The 20,374-nt window shown below is 48.8% G+C and overlaps 2 protein-coding genes across 3 annotated transcripts; one reads left to right on the forward strand and one right to left on the reverse strand.

Annotated features, from left to right (window-relative positions):
- The first annotated feature begins 527 nt into the window (after window positions 1-527).
- RARRES2 (retinoic acid receptor responder 2) lies at window positions 528-12,998 on the forward strand. 2 transcript variants are annotated; one of them, XM_063121915.1, is made up of 5 exons: window positions 529-904; window positions 5,938-6,042; window positions 7,946-8,050; window positions 10,183-10,310; window positions 12,773-12,998. In XM_063121915.1, exons 1-4 carry the CDS (start codon window positions 740-742, stop codon window positions 10,285-10,287), a joined length of 480 nt encoding a protein of 159 aa, XP_062977985.1. In that variant the 5' UTR covers window positions 529-739; the 3' UTR covers window positions 10,288-10,310; window positions 12,773-12,998. The 2 variants fall into 2 exon arrangements, with proteins under 2 accessions (XP_062977993.1, XP_062977985.1); XM_063121923.1 differs by lacking the exon at window positions 10,183-10,310 and having other exon boundaries at window positions 528-904.
- Window positions 12,999-13,909: 911 nt separating this feature from the next.
- Window positions 13,910-19,706, reverse strand: LRRC61 (leucine rich repeat containing 61). The gene is made up of 2 exons (XM_063130300.1): window positions 19,552-19,706; window positions 13,910-15,832 (listed from the first exon to the last, which is right to left on the reverse strand). The coding sequence occupies exon 2, from the start codon at window positions 15,589-15,591 to the stop codon at window positions 14,797-14,799; it is 795 nt and encodes a 264-aa protein (XP_062986370.1). The 5' UTR covers window positions 15,592-15,832; window positions 19,552-19,706; the 3' UTR covers window positions 13,910-14,796.
- Between the last annotated feature and the right edge of the window lie 668 nt (window positions 19,707-20,374).

Raw genomic sequence — 20,374 nt, forward strand, 5'->3', positions numbered from 1 at the left:
TTTCCCACTTAGAGTTCCCCAAGCCCTGCCTCTCCATTTCCCCAGCGCCTGCCCCACTCCTTGGGAAAACACAAATTCTCTGCCTCTGTCTTTCCCTTTCTGCATTACCGGTATTGAGAATCCATTGCCTGTCCAATTGGCAGGGGGGTAAGCATACTAACAAAGCATTCCTCTCTTCTGTAAAATATTTGCAGACTAATTTCCTCTTCATAGTTGTTCCCAAGCCAATTGTCCGCTTCTGAAGAAGCTATTTGTTGGAGAACAACTCATAATTGTTGTAAACTGCCCGAATAGCTTCGGCTATTGGGCGGAGGAATGAAATGAAATAAATCCTCCTCCTCCTCCTCCTCCTCCTCCTCCTCTGTGTGCAACCAGACCACTGGGAAAGGCCCCTATATTTATTTCCACATTTGTTGGACACTTAGGAACAACACCAAAAGGAAACCAGACCTGAACACTCCACCCCTTTGGCCAGGGGTTGGAGGCCGAGGGTGGGAGTAAAGCCGCTGTTGTCCTTTTTCTCAGCAGTCAGCTGTCAACGCCCTTTGCTCGCCCCTCTTTTTCATCTCCTGGGTATAAATCAACAAACAACCACTGGAGAGGGCAGAGGGCAGGAGAGGAGACTGCGCCTGGGACATCTCTACGGGGAACCAGTTAATGACCGACCAAGATCAACAGATTCAGAGGGGAGTTCACAAGTGTGCAGCCTGGAAAGCAGATCCATTTGGGCTACGCGAGGATGAAAAGGCTGATTGTGCTGTGCTTGGGCCTTCTGGCCCTGGTTGATGCTAGCCAGTCACCCATCCAGCAACAGGCTGTGGACCTATTGCTGGACTTCTTCCACAGCAGAAACCTTGTGCGGTCAGTGTTCAAGGAACAAGCCGTGACCGATGTCATCGAAGAGGTGAGTGTGCCTTGTGAGAAGAGAAATGTGCATAGAGGGGTGAGCGAGGTGTCTCTTAAGCAACCAAACCTCTTGAAATCCTACCCACACATGCCTGGTGAAAGCAACCATGTGTGGGCAAAGACAAGTGAACAAATCCACCACTTTGTTGGGATAAACTTATGACGCAACCAATCAACTACTTTGGGAGTTACTCAAAGTCACATCCTAAAAAGTTCAGCTAGATGACATACTGCAGGTCAGGAAAGGTAGCACCGAGTCTAAGAAATCACCGGCACGGTTAACGAGCAGGGTCAAGGAAGCTCTTAGAGAAAAGAAGGCTTCCTTCAGAAAATGGAAGTCTTGCCCAAAGGAAGATAAATTCGCACAAAAGACGTACATGCAATAAGGGAAGCAAAAAGGATTTCAAGGAACATATTGCTAATGTCATTAAGACAATAAATAAATAAATAAATAAATAAATAAATAAATAAATAAATAAATAAATAAATTATGATGATAATAAATACAAGCAAGGAACTGGCCAGGTGGGTGGTTGAATCCAACAAAATGGGAAATCCCACAAGGAATGGCAAAAGCAAAAAGCAAGGGTGTGGTGTTGGTTGAAGTTAAAGGAATACTAGGAGTATAAGAAGATTGCAGAGAAATTGAATTCTTAGCTTTTGTCTCCACTGCAGAGGACATCGGACAGATACTTGTGCTTGCACTGATATTTTAAGAAAGGGAGCCTGAGGAACTGAGGCAAACAATGATGATAGAATCATAGAATAGCAGAGTTGGAAGGGGCCTCTAAGGCCATCGAGTCCAACCCCCTGCTCCATGCAGGAATCCACCCTAAAGCATCCCTGACAGAGGGTTGTCCAGCTGCCTCTTGATGACAACAACAGATGGAATTCTAGATCTTGTTGAAATATTGAAAGGTAACCAATCACTGGGTTAAGATGGTATCCACCCAAGAGTTCTTAAGAGCTCAAATGTGAAATTGCTGATCATCTAACAAGAATATTTTAACAGGTCCACAATATTGTCCTATGTAGCAGAGGACTGGAATATTTAAAGAGGGATTCGTGAGGGGTGGGGGATCCAGGAAACTACAGCAAGTTAGTTTAACATCTGTTCTGGGTAAATTGGTGGAATTATCAGCCATGTAAAAGGACAGTTCCTCCTACTGGAAAAGAATCAATAGGCGTTCTGCAACAGTAATTCCCGCCTCACTCAGCCTTTTCCAATCTGGTGCCCTCCAGATGTTTTGAATGACAACCCCCAACATTCATGCCTACTAGTCATGCTGGGACTGATGGGAGTTGAAGTCCAAAACATATTTATTTATTTATTTATTTATTACATTTATATACCGCCCCACAGCCGAAGCTCTCTGGGCGGTTTACAGCAGTTAAAAATGGTAAACCTTAAAAAGTATACAAAATTTAAAAACCATCAAAAACATAAAAACAACAGTATAAAAACAACAGTATCCATTTAAAACAACAATTCTGGGGTCCATTGAAAACAAACTTAACGTTGTTAAATGCTGTTAAAATGCCTGGGCACCATCTGGAGGGCACCAAGCTGGGGAAGGCTGCTGCTGACACCCAATTATTTCGGGTGGGTAAACAAAAAGAGATTGTGAAGAACTCCAAAACTCTCTCTCCAGACTGGGGGAATGCACATCGACATGACAAATGCAGTTTAATGTAAGCAAGTATAAAGTGATGCATGTGGATGAAAAAAGAACCCACCGTTCCTAGCTTCATATGTATGCTGACAGGGTCTCAGCTGGCAGTGACAGACCAAGGAAGGGATCTTGGGGTTGTGATGGCCAGCTTGATAAAGATGTCGACCCTGGGAGTGGCTGCTGTGAAAAGGGAAAATTCCATGTTGCGGATCATAAAAACACTTATCAAATTTGCAGATGACACAAAATTGGGTGGGATAGCTAATACCCTGGAAGACAGAAACAAACTTCAAAGTGATCTTGATAGTCTGGAGTGCTGGGCTGAAAACAACAGGATGAAATTTAAAAGGGATAAATGCCAAGTTCTACATTTAGGAAACAGAAACCAAATGCACAGTTACAAGAAGGGGGTACTTGGCTCAGCAATACTACAAACGAGAAGGATCTTGGAATTGCTGTAGATTGCAAGCTGAATATGAGCCAACAGTGTGATATGGCTGCAAGAAAGGCAAATGCTATTTTGGGCTGCATTAATAGAAGTATAGCTTCCAAATCACGTGAGGTACTGGTTCCTCTCTATTCGGCCCTGGTTAAGCCTCATCTAGAGTATTGCGTCCAGTTCTGGGCTCCACAATTCAAGAAGGACGCAGACAAGCTGGAGCATGTTCAGAGGAGGACAACCAGGATGATCAGGGGTCTAGAAACAAAGCCCTATGAAGAGAGACTGAAAGAACTGGGCATGTTTAGCCTGGAGAAGAGAAGATTGAGGGGAGACATGAGAGCACTCTTCAAAGACTTAAAAGGTTGTCACACGAGGAGAGCCAGGATCTCTTCTCGATCCTCCCAGAGTGCAGGACACGGAATAACGGGCTCAAGTTAAAGGAAGCCAGATTCCAGCTGGACATCAGGAAAAACTTCCTGACTGTTAGAGCAGTATGACAATGGAATCAGTTACCTAGGGAGGTTGTGGGCTCTCCCACACAAGAGGCATTGAAGAGACAGCTGGACAAGCATCTGTCAGGGATGCTTTAGGGTGGATTCCTGCATTGAGCAGGGGGTTGGACTCGATGGCCTTGTAGGCCCCTTCCAACTCTGCTATTCTATGATTCTATGAAAAAAGACTTGAAAATAGAAGTATCGATATTATACTGCTCTTATGCAAATCAGACGTGCGATCACACTTGGAATACTGTGTACAGTTCTGCCCAGGATATTGTAAAGTTGGGGAAAGTGTAGAAAAGGACGACAAAAATTATCAAGGGGCTGGAGCAACTCCCCAATGAAGTCTTTTTAGATGAGAAGAAAAAAGTGGTGTCCTGACAGAGGTGTCTAAAATTATGTGTGGCATTGAGAAAGTTGTTAGAGAGATGTTTTCCTTCCTCTCATTAAAGCAGAACCTGGGGCTATTTCATGAAGCTAAATGGTGAGCGATTCAAGACGAAGTACTTCTTCATGTAGCGCATAGCTAAAATGATGGCATTAGCTACCAAAAGACATGATAGCCACCAGTGTGGATGGCTTAAAATGGGAGTAGGCAAATTCCTGGAGGTTGGTGTTATCAATGGCTATTAGCTCTGATGGCTATATGCTTCATCCAGTATCAAAAGCTGTATGGCTATGTCCACCAGTTGGTGGGGAATATGGGCGGGAGGTTAATATTGCACTCATGTCCTGCTTGTGTGTTTTCCATTCTGGTTGGCCATGGTGTGAACAGAAAACTGGACTAGATGGACCCTTGGTCTGATCCGGCACAGCTCTTCTTATGTTTTCATGTTAGCCTCTCCCTCTGGGGTTAATACCTATTCTCTGATTAGATGTTCACTGACCAGCATGTATTCCTTTGTGAACGTAAATGCCAGGAAGAAGCCCAAGTTAGAATCTTATATATGACGAATTTAAGACTACTTTGTATGCTGTTCCAGAAGGCTAGCCATATTGGGCTGCTTCCACACTAGTGGTTTTCTTTGGAATTGGCATCCTCCGTTCACTCAGAGTTTAAAAAAGAGAATCCAGATGGCGACGTCTGCTTGCATCCGCATTTTTTGTATTTGTGGTGATTTTCTAACTGTGAATAGAACGACTACACCAGCTTCTGGTGCCGTCGAATTGTGTGTTAGAATGCATCTCCCATCATTCCCATCCTGACTGGAGTTGTAGTCCAACACATCTCGAGAGCACCAGGTTGGAGAAAGCTGGGCTACACTGTGCCCTTCCCACATTGCAATTCTTTGGAGGGATTTGCTTTGTGCTTTTATTAGCCTGGAATATAATATTTCTTTCCTTAATTAGTAAGAGACTTGTGATTTATTGGCACTCTTCCTATTCAGAACTTATCAGATATCACTTTCTAACAGCTGGAGTTTTGCCAAATCCGTGTGTGTGTATGTGTGTATTGTTTGGTGTAGTGGCTAAAGTGTTGGACTGGGAGTCGGGAGATCCCAGTTGTAGTCCTCACTCGGCCATGGAAACCCACTGGGTGACTTTGGGCCACCTCACAGGGTTGTTGTTGTGAGGATAAAGTGGAGAGAAGGAGGATTATGTACGCCGCCTTGGGTTCCTTGCAGGAAAAAAGGTCGGGATATAAATGTAATCATCATCATCATCATCATCCAGTGCAAGTCTTGTAATTAAACAAGCATTGTTCGTTCTCCCTTCCAGCTGCTTCCCAATAGCTAAGAATTAGGGCTCTTGGAAGCCAGATGTAGTTGGGAGTGCAGAGCGAGGCAGGATTGGAAAACATATTGCCTGGTTTATTGTGGCACAAACTTTTGTGGATGAAGCAAGGCAGTAAGTTGCCTTGAGGACCATTTTTCTTGGTACAAAGGTGGGGTACAAATCAAACCAATCAATAAATATACTGAGGCAAGACAATCAGTTCATGTAGCTTAGGCCCTTTCTACACCATACCGGTGTAGGGGTGGGGAGGGAGGAGGACAGGGACTCGGCTGTGACTAGCCTGGATTTTGGGGCTGGTGTAGACTCCAGAGGCTGATAGCAGCTCCCCAGGATTTCGGACCAGTCTTTTCCAGCCTTACCTGAAGATTCAACCTGACATTTTCAGCATGCAAAGCTGAGTTACAGCCCTTCTCATGAAGACAGCGGGACCTGAGCAGAGTGAAAGAGTGATACAGCTGAAACGCCCAGGACTACACTGTCTTTGAGATACTCGTCACTTGGAAACATTTGGATGCCAGCTGCCAATTGCAGAGAGTTGCTAGCATCGATTGAACACTTTTTATGGGTGAAGGGTTCTGTGGGCTGGCTGCTTAGTGCTCCTTGGGTTGCCCATCTTGTTACAGTTTGCGGGGTGTGGGGTGCGCGACCTTTCTATACTCATGTGGGTTCTGTTTGGTTCCAGGTGCTCAATATGGGGACCTTTGTCCAACTGCAGGTTGAACTTGCACAGACTCACTGCAGGAAACAGCAACGGAGGACACACAGCTGCCACATCAAGGCGGGCGGGGTAAGCCAGAAGCCGCCTCCGCATCATGCCAGTTGGGGCTCACTTTATCTTTTGAAAAGCTGTATATGTTTGGTTTTTTTAAAATGTAATGAACCTCTTTTGGGGGGAGTCCAAACCATCATAATGTAAGAGGCAATTAAAAAACCCACAAATCCATAAATTAGGAATCTCATCCCCCATAGCAGTAGCAGTCCCTAAAAGTGTGGAGTTGTGGACAGGTGGCTTTGGCACAGGCCCCCCACCCTGTTTCGTGGTGGCATCACTCACCTAATCCCTCTCAATGACGGCAACCAAGATATGCAGAAGACCCTGCCCCAGGCTGGTCCTTTTGCCCGTCAACAACTGCCAGGAAATAGGGCAGGCTGATTGTCCACATATCTGACATCATTCAATGAGTGTAGGTGTGCTGGGGAAAGCGGCATTTATATTTATTTATTACATTTATATACCACCCCATAGCCGAAGCTCTCTGGGCGGTTTACAAAAGTTAAAAACAGTGAACATTAAAAACAAATATACAACTATTTAAAACCATCAAAAGCATAAAAACAACAATATCCATTTAAAACAATTATTCCGGGGTCAGTTAAAAAAAGCACAACTCAGTATATGTTAACGGCCTGGGAGAAGAGAAAAGTCTTGACCTGGCGCCAAAAAGATAACAATGTTGGCACCAGGCGAGCCTCGTTGGGGAGATAATTCCGTAATGGGGGGGCCACCACCGAAAAAGCCTGCTCCCTTGTTGCCAGCCTCCGAGCTTCCCTCAGAGTCGGCACTCGGAGGAGGACCTTAGATGTTGAGCGCAGTGTACGGGTAGGTTCATGTCAGGAGAGGCGTTCCATCAGGTATTGTGGTCCCAAGCCATGTAGGGCTTTATAGGTTAAAACCAGCACCTTGAATTGGGCTTGGAAACATACTGTTTGTGTTTTTGATGGTTTTAAATTTTGTATACTTTTTAATGTTCACTGTTTTTAACTTTTGTAAACCGCCCAGAGAGCTTCAGCTATGGGGCGGTATATAAATGTAATAAATCAAAATTATACAGGCAGCCAATGCAAGCGGGCCAGAGTGGGTCTTATATGTTTGAACCTTCTGGTTCCAGTTATCAATCCGGCCATTGCATGTTGCACAAGCTGTAGCTTCTGAACCGTCTTCAAAGGCTGCCCCACATAGAGGGCATTGCCCTAATCTAATTTGGAGGTTACCAGAGCATAGACAACTGAAGCTAGGTTATCCCTGTCCAGATAGGGAGGTAGCTGAGCCACCAACCAAAGTTGGTAGAAGGCACTCCATGCCACCGAGGCCACCTGAGCCTCAAGGGACAGAGATGGTTCTAGGAGAACCCCCAAGCTACACACCTGCTCCTTCAAGGGGAGTGCAACCCCATCCAGAACAGGTTGAACACCTACCATCTGGTCAGAGGAACCACCCTCCAGCAGCATCTCAGTCTTGTCTGGATTGAGCTTCAGTTTATTAGCCCTCATCCAGTCCATTGTCGCAGCCAGGCACCGGTTCAGCACATCCACAGCCTCACCTGATGAAGATGAGAAGAAGAAATAGAGCTGTGTGTCTTCAGTGTAGGATGTGCTGGGGAACGAGGTACCCAATGTGCCCCAGAGGGCCGTGGTGTAGTGGAGTCAGGGCTCACAAGGGCAAAATCATCAAGAGAGTTCAATTAGCAGGGATTATGACATCTGCCACCTTTCCCTCCCTCCACATGTCTGTTTTCTTAGCTGAAATTGTCACAGTAGCTGAGGGGGAGGGGATGGACTTTCCTAGCAACAAAGCAATCCATTGATTGATTTTTACTCATTTGGGGAAAGCAAAAACTTAGCTAGGCGTCTCTTGTGGAAGTTGTCACGATCTCTCTTGCTCCGTCTCTCTTCTCTTTCTTTCTGTGCAGAGAAGGCAGACGTGCCTGGCTTGCATCAAATTTGGCTCCACTGACCCTGAAAGCGTGTTGGACAGATCATTGCACTGCCTGTCAGATCAGAGCCCAGTCTTCCAGGTGGGATATTCACTTCCATATCCTTCACCCCAGTCTACCTATCCCCAACCCCGACTTCCAAGGTTTGGACTAGGGAGCGAAAGAAGGAAGGCAGCTAGATTAACTCTGGAGATTGTCTAACATTGGAGTCTCCAACATGGTGGCCATCAACACCGCTGTGTCCACAGACCTCTCTCTCGGTACACAGCAGCCTCCCGGTCCTTCCTTTTTAAAAAACAACAACACCCTTTTAAAATTACTTTAAAAAGTAATTTAAAGTACTTTTAAAAGCGCCAGTCTCCAGAACCATCCTTATTTCCAAGAATGCCTCTGGACCACATAGGGTATTCTTGGCTAGTTTGCTTGTCTTTCATAGACTTGAGATCATAGACTCATAGAATCATAGAATAGCAGAGTTGGAAGGGGCCTACAAGGCCATCGAGTCCAACCCCCTGCTCAATGCAGATGGTTGTCCAACTGCCTCTTGAAAGCCTCTAGTGTGGGAGAGCCCACAACCTCCCTAGGTAACTGATTCCATTGTCGTACTGCTCTAACAGTCAGGAAGTTTTTCCTGATGTCCAGCTGGAATCTGGCTTCCTTTAACTTGAGCCCGTTATTCCATGTCCTGCACTCTGTGAGGATTGAGAAGAGATCCTGGCCCTCCTCTGTGTGACAACCTTTTAAGTATTTGAAGATTGCTCTCATGTCTCCCCTCAATCTTCTCTTCTCCAGGCTAAACATGCCCAGTTCTTTCAGTCTCTCTTCATAGGGCTTTGTTTTCAGACCCCTTCTCATCCTGGTTGCTCTCCTCTGAACATGCTCCAGCTTGTCTGCGTCCTTCTTGAATTGTGGAGCCCAGAACTGGATGCAATCCTCTAGAGGAGGCCTAACCAGGGCCGAATAGAATCATAGAATCATAGAAAAGCAGAGTTGGAAAGGGCCCACAAGGCCACCGAGTCCAAGTCTTTGAGCCTCATCAGTTTATACAGAAAACTGTTAAGTTCAAAAAGAAAGAAAAAGGTTTTGTGTTTTGGAGTTCAGCCCCCATTTCTTCAGTAAATTACTCCCCCCCTCTTTTTTTGCCTTCTAGAAAACGGGTGTTTTGTGACCCTCACTCTGGCAGCCATTTTGTGAGTGCCCCCAAAGCCCCGACGATTGTTGCGAGAGTGCCCACGACACTCCAAATGTGCCCATCGCCCCCCAAAGGTTAGGAGCTCCTATAAAGGACCAGCCCACCTGGATGGGATTCTGTGAATGTTCACGTGCTGAATGAATTGCAAAGGGGAGGAGTAAATAAGTGACAGGCATGAAGAGGGACGTAGGGGGCTGCCTGATAATGGAGTCAGTCCCTTGGTCCATCTAGGCCAGTACTGTCGACACTGACTGGCAGCCACGGTGCTCCAGGGTTTCGGGGGGGGGGGGTTCCTACCTGGAGAAGCCGGGGATCGAACCGGGGAACTTCTGCCTGCAAGGCAGGTGGCTCTAGCACACGGAGCTCTTGCTTTTGTGCATTTTTGCAGCTGAGCTGTTGTTTTCCTCATCGTGCGGATTTGTGCAAATTTACTCTATTAATGAATGAACTGATTGACTGAGGTTTCTTTAATCAGTTTGCACCCTTGCTCTAGGACAGCCTTCCTCAACCTGGGGCGCTCCAGATGTGTTGGACTACAACTCCCAGAATGCCCCAGCCAGCTGGCTGGGGCATTCTGGGAGATGCAGTCCAACACATCTGGAGCGCCCCAGGTTGAGGAAGGCTGCTCTAGGAAGCTTCTGAGCTAGCTGCCTCCATTTTATTTCTATCGAAAGCACATTTTTCCTCCTCCTCTTCCTCCTCCTTTCCTTTGTTTGCTTTCTTTCCTCAAGCCTCTGTTTTCTTTGACTCTGGGCCCTTTGGCAAAACAGAGAAGCATTTTTATTTCCATGTGATTGCTAAGCCTTAAGACAGGGTAGGCGATCCATTCAAGAGGCGAGTGAAGTCTTTGTGGGAGCAGCCCCTGTGGTTCCCTGCGGCGGAAGTGGGGTGATGTTGCACACTGACCAAACCCCTCTGAGAGGGCTTCAGGTGACACAGGGCTTCTGACCCTTGACCCTCCTTTAGATGCGGAGCTCACAGCCACCCCCCCCCCCCCGTACCCTTCTGATTGCTCCTGCAGGAGGTGAAGAGGAGGCACAATCAGGAGTGTGAAAACGTCAAGAACGCGCACGAGGATCGTTACCTGCCCGGCAGGTTTGCCTTCTCCAAAGGGCAGCCAAGCTAATGCTCCCATGAGCAGACTGCATGGTAAGCGCTCCGCCAGAGGGCAACATGGGCCCCCAAGGTGGCTTGCTGTGGACATGCCTGGCCAAACCCACGGCAAAGAAGAGAATGTATTGTGCTCACAATGGGACACCAGGGGCAGCTTTCCCATGTATCCAAAGCATTGTTCCAGACACTTCCAGACTCCCATCCTTCAAGGTTTGGCACCACTTGCTGGGGAACATGGGTGGGAGGGTGCTGTTGCACCATGTCCTGCTTGTTGGTCCCTGGCCAATGGCTGGTTAGCCACTGTGTTGAACAGAGTGCTGGACTAGATGGACCCTTGGCCTGATCCAGCATGGCACTTCTGATGTTCTTAAGGAGAGGTCTGCACATTATCATAGAATCATAGAATAGCAGAGTTGAAAGGGGCCTACAAGGCCATCGAGTCCAACCCCCTGCTCAAGGCAGGAATCCACCCTAAAGCATCCCTGACAGAGTGTTGTCCAGCTGCCTCTTGAAGGCCTCTAGTGTGGGAGAGCCCACAACCTCCCTAGGTCACTGATTCCATTGTCGTACTGCTCTAACAGTCAGGAAGTTTTTCCTGATGTCCAGCTGGAATCTGGCTTCCTTTAACTTGAGCCCTTGATTCCGTGTCCTGCACTCTGGGAGGATCGAGAAGAGATCCTGGCCCTCCTCTGTGTGACAACCTTTCAAGTCTTTGAAGAGTGCTATCATGTCTCCCCCTCAACCTTCTCTTCTCCAGGCTAAACATGCCCAGTTCTTTCAGTCTCTCCTCATAGGGCTTTGTTTTCAGACCCCTGATCATCCTGGTTGCCCTCCTCTGAACACGCTCCAGCTTGTCTGCGTCCTTCTTGAATTGTGGAGCCCAGAACTGGACGCAATACTCTAGATGAGGCCTAACCATGGCCGAAGAGAGAGGAACCGGTACCTCACGTGATTTGGAAGCTATACTTCTATTAATGCAGCCCAAAACACCATTTGCTGATGGATTCCCCTCCCCACTGACATCAGAGCCACCAGCCTCCACTGGGTCTGCCTCATCCACTAGCACCTCTGAGAGGCCAGCCCCACCTCCACCCCCATGTCCCATCCCATCCTTTAAGGGCGACCCAGAGTGCCTTTGAAAGCTGTCTCTGTGCCTGACCATGATGGCAAGGGAGCGCAGAGATCAATGCCAGTGGCCTGGCCCTTGACTCCCCACCAGAGAGCCTGAGTTTGAGCGTCTTCTGGAAGCAGCATGGGGGCTTTTTATTCAGAGGAGTTTTTGGTGGCCTGAGAACGGGGCTGGGCAGGGCAGTCCAGTCAACATAATGGGAAGTTTTGCAAAGAACGCGTCATTTCTGGGCATCCCTTAGTTCAAGGAGGATGAGGATGAGGATAGTAATAATAATAATAATAATAATAATAATAATAATAATAATAATAATAATAATAATTATTTATTTCTTACCCGTCTCTCCCCTTGGATCGAGGCGGGGAACAACATTAGTACAGAATCAATACATCTTAAAAATTCTTGATTTTACATTGATCTGGATAGGCCTGCCGGAAAAGGCTAGTCTTTAAAGCTGCCTTAAAATCACACAGAGAGTTAATTTTACAAATCTCCTCCGGCAGGCCATTCCACAATCTGGGGGCAACAGAAGAAAAGGTCCTCTGGGAAACTGATGTCAGCCTAGTTTTTGCTGGCTGAAGCAGATTCTTCCCAGAGGACCTGAGTGTGTGGGGCGGACTGTATGGGAGAAGGCGATCCCGCAGGTAACCTGGACCAAAACCATTTAGGTCTTTAAAGGTAATGACCAACACTTTGTACTTTGCCCAGAAACTAATTGGCAGCCAGTGGAGTGATTTTAATGTTGGGGTAATATGCTCACCCCTAGATGTACCCCTGCCATATTTTGAACTACCCTATTTCTTCGATTCTAAGACACACTTTTTTCCCCATGTAAACATCTCTAAAAATGGGGTGCATCTTAGAATCGCGGGTGTGTCTTTGGGTTTTTTTTTTCTGTTGGTGGTACTGAAATTAGTGTGCATCTTACAATCGATGGCGTCTTACAATTGAAGAAATACGGTAGTTGAAGCTTCCGAACTAGGTACAGTGGTAGCCCTATGTAGAGCGCCTTGCAGAAGTCAAGCCTTGAGGTTACCAGTGCGTGCACGACTGTCTTTAGGTCTTCTGACTCTAAGAAGGGGCGCAGCTGGCGTATCAGCTGATATACACCCAGAAAGAACTTAGGCAGGGGGCTGGAAAGACGGTACGGGTTTCAAAGGCAAGGTACTGCAGATGTTAGAAGATAAGGTCTCGAGTGGGGCACCTGGCCACTGCCTGGGTCAGCCCCTATCTTGGCACATGGTGGCTTTCATGCTCTGAATGGCACCACGCTGGTAAATCCACAGAGAGACCAATGGTTAAGGTCAAAATCCACCCAGGGTCCCCATTAACGATAACCCTCTCGTTCCCTCTCCTTCTCCCTGCCTAGACGGGCCGCCATGTTGAACAGGCTACTCCTTGACTATCGAGAAAAGAAGCCGCTGTCCTCCTAATAGAAACAAGCAGGACGCCCACCAGTTTGGGTCTCAGCACCGTAAGACTGGGACCACTGGTAACAGAGGAGCCTGCTTCCGAAGCCCACGCTTTCCCTTAAGCCAACTCTCCTTCTGTCGCTTTTTATTCCTACATAATAAAAATGGGTCACGGAGGCTTCATATTCATGCCGCAAAGTGATTTCAAGGAGGAATTGCTGGAATGAAGGGAGTTGGCAGTTCAGCACATCTGGAGGGCGCCAGGTTGGGGCAAGCTGGCTTAGCAGCTCAGTGGCTGGGCAGATGCCTTCTGATCACCTTTTGGTGTCTTTTTGGTCACCACCAGCCGCCCTGAGGGAGTTATAAAAGGGAGGAAGCAAAGAAGTGAAAAATGAAAATGGAGAAATAGTTTCCTGGTCAACTCTTGACCGGTTAATCGCCTGTTGCTACACTGCTCAGCATGGGGGGCAGGTGGCAAAATATGAACTGGCCCAGGGCAGGAAATGCTTGCGGCCGACCAGGGTCTGTGCGGTCAGCATCCAGAGAGCGTCACCTTTCAGTTTCAGAACGTTGCAAGTGGGTTTTTATCTTGCGTAAAACGAAAAGGCCACGTTTTATTGCAAAGATTATTTAGTTGGTGTAATTTCTTCTGGCTGCAGAATTGCTAGCCCTTATAGCTTCAGAATCAGGCCCCCAAACGGCTGGTGGAATCCAGGGGGCCAGAGCAGGCCGCTGAATAAACGTTATCCTGGCTGGGGGCTTACAGCTTCAGGGCTCTTCATAGCACCTTCCCCCTTGTCATAATGAGCAGCAGCAGAGGTGCCAGGCTCACAAAGATAGATGGAGGCAGCAGGCGTTGGCTTTGTTGCAGTGGGCGTTCCAGAGAGGGCAGGCACGCCCATGTACCCCTGGCAGAGGACCAAGGGACAGGCAGAAGGCACCGGGGCAGACAGCGCGCGGCAGGCATCAACCTCTCAAAGGTTCAGGGAAGGCCATCCTGGATGGGAGGGTGTGAACGGTGGGACCCACAGCACAGAGGCCAATGCAGGCACTACACAGCGCAAGCAGAAAGGCCAGGGAGCCAGGCAGCAGGGCAGAGGCGCATCAGGTTTATTCCATAGGCAAGACTTGCACAACATTCCCATGTCGCTTCAACACAGCATGCAACCCTGGGAAGGCACCTACCGAGCCCCAGATCCCAAGCCCTGGCTCACCTCCTACTTGAGGCGCCCCCAGCCTCTTGACACCCCCCTCTTCAAAAGCTTGCGGTGCAATCACCTCCCCCTTGGATTGCCTGTGTTCGGGGGTCCCCTTTTTCTCTCCGAGAGCACTTTCAGCCCATCGTCGTTGATCTTGCCTGGTGCCCCACACATGCGCAGACGTGCAATCAGAGGCTGCCAAATCAACCCCGCTCTTTAAGTCCCTCTGACCCGGTCACGAGCCCATAACCCACAGAACCAGGTGGCCATTACCACCCTTGGGTGGCAAAGTGACGTAGAGGCAGGACGTAGGGGGCAAGAATTACGTTGAAGAGCTCCTGGCCTCCAGCTACAGTTCTCAGACCTAAACTGGTGGGAGAACGAGAGCACCGTGACCGTTAAAGCCCTTTTTAGAAGGAGTTTAAATGTCGCCCAGATGAAGCCTGAAAGCTCCAACGGGAGCTGAGCTGCCACTGGTGATCCAGAGCTGATTATCCTGCCTTGCAGCCCCATCGCTCTAAAGCCTGATCCTGATTCCCTTTGAATGGACGCTCCTCACAGGAGGTGGAGAAGTAGGACCAGGTAGCCTGGTGTTGTGTGGGGAAAGGGGCGAGGGGTTCAGCAAAGGGCTTGGGTCTGCCTCATGCTAACAACTCACTTAGTTTGGGGCCGGGGCTGGGATGAAACAGAGGCACCAGGGGGGCCCATGAGATCAACAATGATATCAAGGAGAGGAAGTGATTAGCCAACACCAAAGGAAGGACAGTGATGCCCCAGGCTGCTCAAAACAGGTAGGAGCTTGAGTCGGGGCGGATGTTCAGGGCCCGCTCCGCCTGGGAGATCGTGTCATCCGCTCGCTTGCTCAGTTCTCGGCATTCCTGGAGGACCTCGTTGAACTGCTTGTAGGCTTCTTCCATGATGGAGCTCCTCCTGGCCGGCCGGACATCCCAGTACCCCTCCTCCACCCAGGGTTTGGTGAATCCCACCAGCTCGGCCATGCCTGCCCCGTTGGCACCGGGGCAGCGTTTGAGGGAGCTGTCGAGGTCCTTGCACAGCTGATAGAGCTCGCTGCCACGCCCAGAGACCCTCTCTCCGTCGATCACTTTGACCCCGGGGAACATCTCCGCCATGGCCACGCGGTAGCCCACGGAGGCACAGATGGGGTTGTTGAGGCGCCCCATGGGGTTGCTGAGGCGCAGGCTCTCCAAGTGCTGCAGCCCCGTCAGGCCCTGCAGCTGCTGGAGGCTGCTCACCAGGTTGCCGGCCGCGTTGAGGCTCTGCAGGTTTTCGCAGCCCCCGAGAGGCTCCAGGTTGGCGATACGGTTGGAGGAGATGTTGAGGACGGCCAAAGCCTTGAGTGAGGACAGGGGGCCCAGGTGGGTGATGGCGTTCCCGGACAGGTCCAGCCACTCCAGGCTGGCGCACTCCCCGAGGCAGCCGAGGTCCGCGATACCCAGGCCTCTGAGCTTCAGCAGCAAGATGGACTCCAGGTCAAACTCGCCCGTCTTGGCTTTCAGCAGCTGGGCTGTGATCTTCACATTCTCAGCCTCATCCCCCTTCTCTGTCCGCGATTCCATCCTGGGCCAGGCAACCTGCGCCGCTGAGAAGGCCGGCCCCTCCCTGAAGAGGCCTGCTGCACTCGCTTAGCTCCGTAGCCCCGTGCTCATCTCACGGCCGACGCGTCTGCTGCCCAGGAGAGGAGAGCTGGGTAAGGGAGGTCCTTTGACTCTGCAGATGGAGCCTGGTGGGTACGTGCGGCTTTTCCTACTCCAAATGAGTACCATTAAGGGGGAGCGTAGGCACTAGTCATCAGAGCTCCTGGAAGGGAGGAAAAGGATGCAGGGTCAAGGGGCAGCCAGCCTTGCGCTCAGCTCTGCCACAGTGGAGGTGCTGAGCATCACGCGCATGGAACGGCAAGCACGTTCTTTGCTGGCGTGGAAGTGCTGACATGCTTCTAACTCAGAGTGTGGGTCCTCGGTGGAAAGAGTCACCAGCAGAGAAGGCTGGAATGTATTTAAGACACCTGCAGCCATCATTTTGAAGGAGACCCAAAATGCCAGTGTCTTGAAAATGGAGACCAACAGTAATAAACAAATAAGTCTCTTTCTCCACTTTGGGTGCTTCCAGGCAAGGCTTTTACAGCCCCAAATCCCTGCCTCATTCATGGGCTTTTACAGGAGGGACCAGGTGATGTTTACTCATGACTTCTTCCATCTTTTCTCTTAACACAGAAAATCTGTTAAGGAAGAAAAGACGGAACGGCTGCACAATGCCTACTGGTTGCTAGTTCTAAGACTGGGGCTCAGTTCAGACAACATACGTTTCTCAACAGTGGTTTTAGAATTCCACAGTGGAGTTTTTACACCAACCTTGAGAAATGTGTTGTCTGGAAGGAAAACTCCACCCCATGGTGGAGATATATATACATATATTTTAGAAAACACTCCACACTGAATATCCACGCTGTGCAGAGGAGAGTTCCTGCACAACCATTGTGTTGTGTGGAGAGCTCCGTGGAGTTTCCCGTTAATCGAGTGGACTTTTCCCATTGACTACAGAGTTCTCAGGCAAGAGTGGTGAAAGGAGTGAGTGCTGCTCTAGGATTGTTTTTTTTTGCAGCAATGGCTGATGGGATACCATCAGGAGGACTGGGGAGGAGAGAGGGTGGAGGAACTGTCAATCAAATGTCGCATTGCTTTTACTCAACTCCATGGTAGCCCACAGTCACGCAACAGTGGAGTTAGAACATGTTGTGTGGGGAGGACCCCCTAAAAACTCAATTGTTGAGTGGAGTTTTCATACTGCATTGACTAATGTGTTGTGTGAACTGAGCCTCTGTCTGGAAGCACCCCTGCAGTCTCTCTGTCTCTCTCACTCTCAAGCGGTGGACCCACATATCTGGGGTAGGGGGTGATTCTCTCACTCGTGACCCAGGAGCAGTCCTAAGATTTACATTAGATCAAGGCATCTCCATGGAAAGTCACGATCTCCCCCTTAAATGAGCAGGGAAACAAACCGCTGCCGCAGCTAATTTCGCAAAGGTTAATTTAACCAAAGGTATGCATATTTAGAACTACTCCACATTCCCTAATGCTTAGGCTTGACTTAAAAGAAGGGAAAAGACACACAAATGACCAAATAAATCTACAGCTGGGGGATAATCGCTTCACAACCGGGCCCGATTGCTTCATCGGTCTCCTTTGTCAGCCTCCTAAAAGTTGGTTAAGTAGATTATGACAAAATGGTGCTCCATGCTGTGAGAAGGAGAAGCCCTGCCAAAGAAACAGGCCTCATCTGCAAACTGGGGAAGAGGCGGCCAGAAGTTCACAAGGTCCATCCACACCACCTCTTGGCCCAACCCACAGCTGTGCTAGTAGCACAGATGAAAATATGCTTTTTTTGGCGATCATTCATTTTTCACAGCAGCTTTCATAATCAAAACCTTTGCAGTCTTCCCACGGCTTGCCCTGACAAGCAAGATGAAACACACACACCCCACCCCCATTTTGAATCCACTACTGAGGTAGGACTTGAATTCACATCTCAGGCCCAAAATACTATTTTCCTAGGCCTCATTCGTTTTACTTATTCACCTCAATGGTGCCTCCGCCACTGAGGTGAATGTTGTCGTGATAAGTGTGGTTTGGTTGGCAAACTGAGCACAGGTTGGAGCACTCACACAATCGCTTTAAGCACCATGTTCCCCAACCAGGTGCCCCCCATGGCTTTAGCACATGGCTGATGTAGCAGCAAACCATTTTGCTGCCCTAACTACTTACAATATAGTGACAAAACCTTGAGGAGTGACCTCAGATCACACATGGCTTCACCTGTGCGTGGCGGAGACTGGGGGCTCCGATGTCAGTGTGGCAGTGAATCCACTCCAGGTCTCAGTCAGAACCAGTCAAGGTGTAATGGAGAGAGTTCCTTTAGAGTTCTAATGGGTAATGACTGAAACCCGGAGCGGATTCCATGGCCCGCTGACATGGGAGCCACCAGCCTCCACTGCCTGTACCCCTAAATACATTGCCTTTTCAAGTGATTCCTTGGACTGATCATGCAGTTTTGGCACCCATACACACACACACATACCATGCATGAAATGCATCTTCTCAAAACAGCAAATTGGCCTCAAAACCAACATCCTCACGCACACACTGCCAAAAGCACTGGGCTTCATTCGAATCCGACGTTCCTCAGCTCTCCACCACAGTCAGCGGCTACCAAACATTTCCCTGGAGCCTACACAAACCAGGGTTATGGTTATATTTTTCCCAATGACTGAGTAGGTAGGGTGACTCTATGAAAAGGAGGACAGGGCTCCTGTATCTTCAACAGTTGTATTGAAAAAGGAATTTCAGCAAATGTCATTTGAATATATGGAGAAACTGGTGAAATTTCCTCTTCATCACAGCAGTTAAATCTGCAGGAGCCCTGCCCTCTTTTAAATCTGGTCACTCTAGTATAGCTCCTGCAGCTTTAACTGTTGTGATGAAGAGGAAATTTCACCAGGTTCCCCATATATACAAATGACACCTGCTGGAATTCCCTATTCTATGCAACTGTTAAAGATAGAATCATAGAATAGTAGAGTTGGAAGGAGCCTATAAGGTAGGGTGACCCTATGAAAAGGAGGACAGGGCTCTTGTATCTTTAACAGCTGTATTGAAAAGGGAATTTCAGCAGGCGTCATTTCTATATATGGAGAACCTGGTGAAACTCCCTCTTAATCACAACAGTTAAAGCTGCAGGAGCCCTGCCCTCTTTTAAATCTGGTCACTCTAGCATAGCTCCTGCACTTTAACTGTTGTGATGAAGAGGGATTTCACCAGGTTCTCTATATATGCAAATGACACTTGCTGAAATTCCCTTTTCTATGCAACTGTTAATGATACAGGAGCCCGGTCCTCCTTTCCATAGGGTCACCCTAGAGGAGGGAGGAAGTATTTTCTTCTACGCCAACAACAGCCATCTTAACAATTATTTTTGCAAACGACAATCATCCTCATCCTCATCACAACATAACGCCACCCCTCTCCCTCATAAATCTGTTGCCAATCAAAGGCCAATCCATGCCCATGGGACTACTCCTATAGGAGCAAGCCCCACTGGATGTAGCAGGGCTTACTTCTGAGTAAATGTGCTTGGGACGCCTCTGCCTGATGGTTGCCCGCAATCACACACCAAACGTTGCACACACAGCAGCAAATGCATGCATACACACACCCCGGGGGGGCTTCTGCACCCCAATCTCGCCTTCCGGATGCTTTCTTCCTGTCCCTCCCTAGGGGGACCACATCCCCGCCATTATCCTCCCTGTGCGCCATCCCGTATCCATGACAACGTGGACCAGTGCTGCATCCTGAGGGTTTCCCCATCGTGCAGGGCCTGGCTTCGGGATTACGGGGGTGGGGAGGTGGGGGCGGGAGAGCCACTTTCTTCTCCCCCACACACACACACACCGCCAGCCCAGGCCCCCATGCACCCACCCACCCACCTACCCTCCCTCCCCCCACCCCCGGCCTTCGCCCCCTCACCCCTGCAGTGCTAAGGCTGCGGCCTCCTCTTCCTCCTCCTCCTCTTCTTCCTCTCCTCCTTCTGCTCTTCCAGGTCCCTCCCTGCTTAGAAACCCGGGCCACGTTACCATGGCAACACGCAGCTGCGGCCCGGCCTGGCCTGGGCACAAATCCAGCCGCGGCCTCGGGCTCGCGTCGGTCGCTTCAGTTTACGCAAAGCAGCCAGAGCTCGTTTCCTATGTGCCAGCTTGGAAGCGACCTCCAGGTTCATGCTGCGATGCTGCGTTGTTGTGCCAATGTTTTCTGCCCTGACCTTCGGCCGTCTTTGCTGCAACGCGCTCCAGAGGCCCTTCAAACGGGGTTTTAATTTTGGTTTTTAAATCTGAGATCTCCACATAACCCGCCCGTTGTCCTCAATTAATATTTATATAAAGTGGCTAAATTGTGATTGGCGGGCGGTGCATTCAAAACCCACACGCTCCGCTGCACATTGGAGTATTTTCAGCTGCTTGGCTCTTTAAAATGAGCACAGGTGTGTGCTCGGGCACCTGCAGGCAGAGATAAGCATGGAAGCGACCAAGTTTTAACTGTTTTAACTTTTTTAACTGCATCTATTGCTTTTAAATTATATATTGTTTTATCTTGGATTATGGTTTAATTTGTTTTTAACTGTGTATATTTGTTTTATACTGTATGTTTTTATCTGTATGCTGCCCTGAGATCTTAATGATATAGGGTGGGATATAAATGTTTTAAATAAATAAGAAATAAATAAATAAGCAGTTCCGCACACACATGATGCGCACATATCGACGCGCACTGATGTGCACTGCGTGCATTTTCT

Source organism: Elgaria multicarinata, chromosome 1 (genome assembly GCF_023053635.1).
Source record: "Elgaria multicarinata webbii isolate HBS135686 ecotype San Diego chromosome 1, rElgMul1.1.pri, whole genome shotgun sequence".
Lineage (NCBI taxonomy): Eukaryota > Metazoa > Chordata > Lepidosauria > Squamata > Anguidae > Elgaria > Elgaria multicarinata.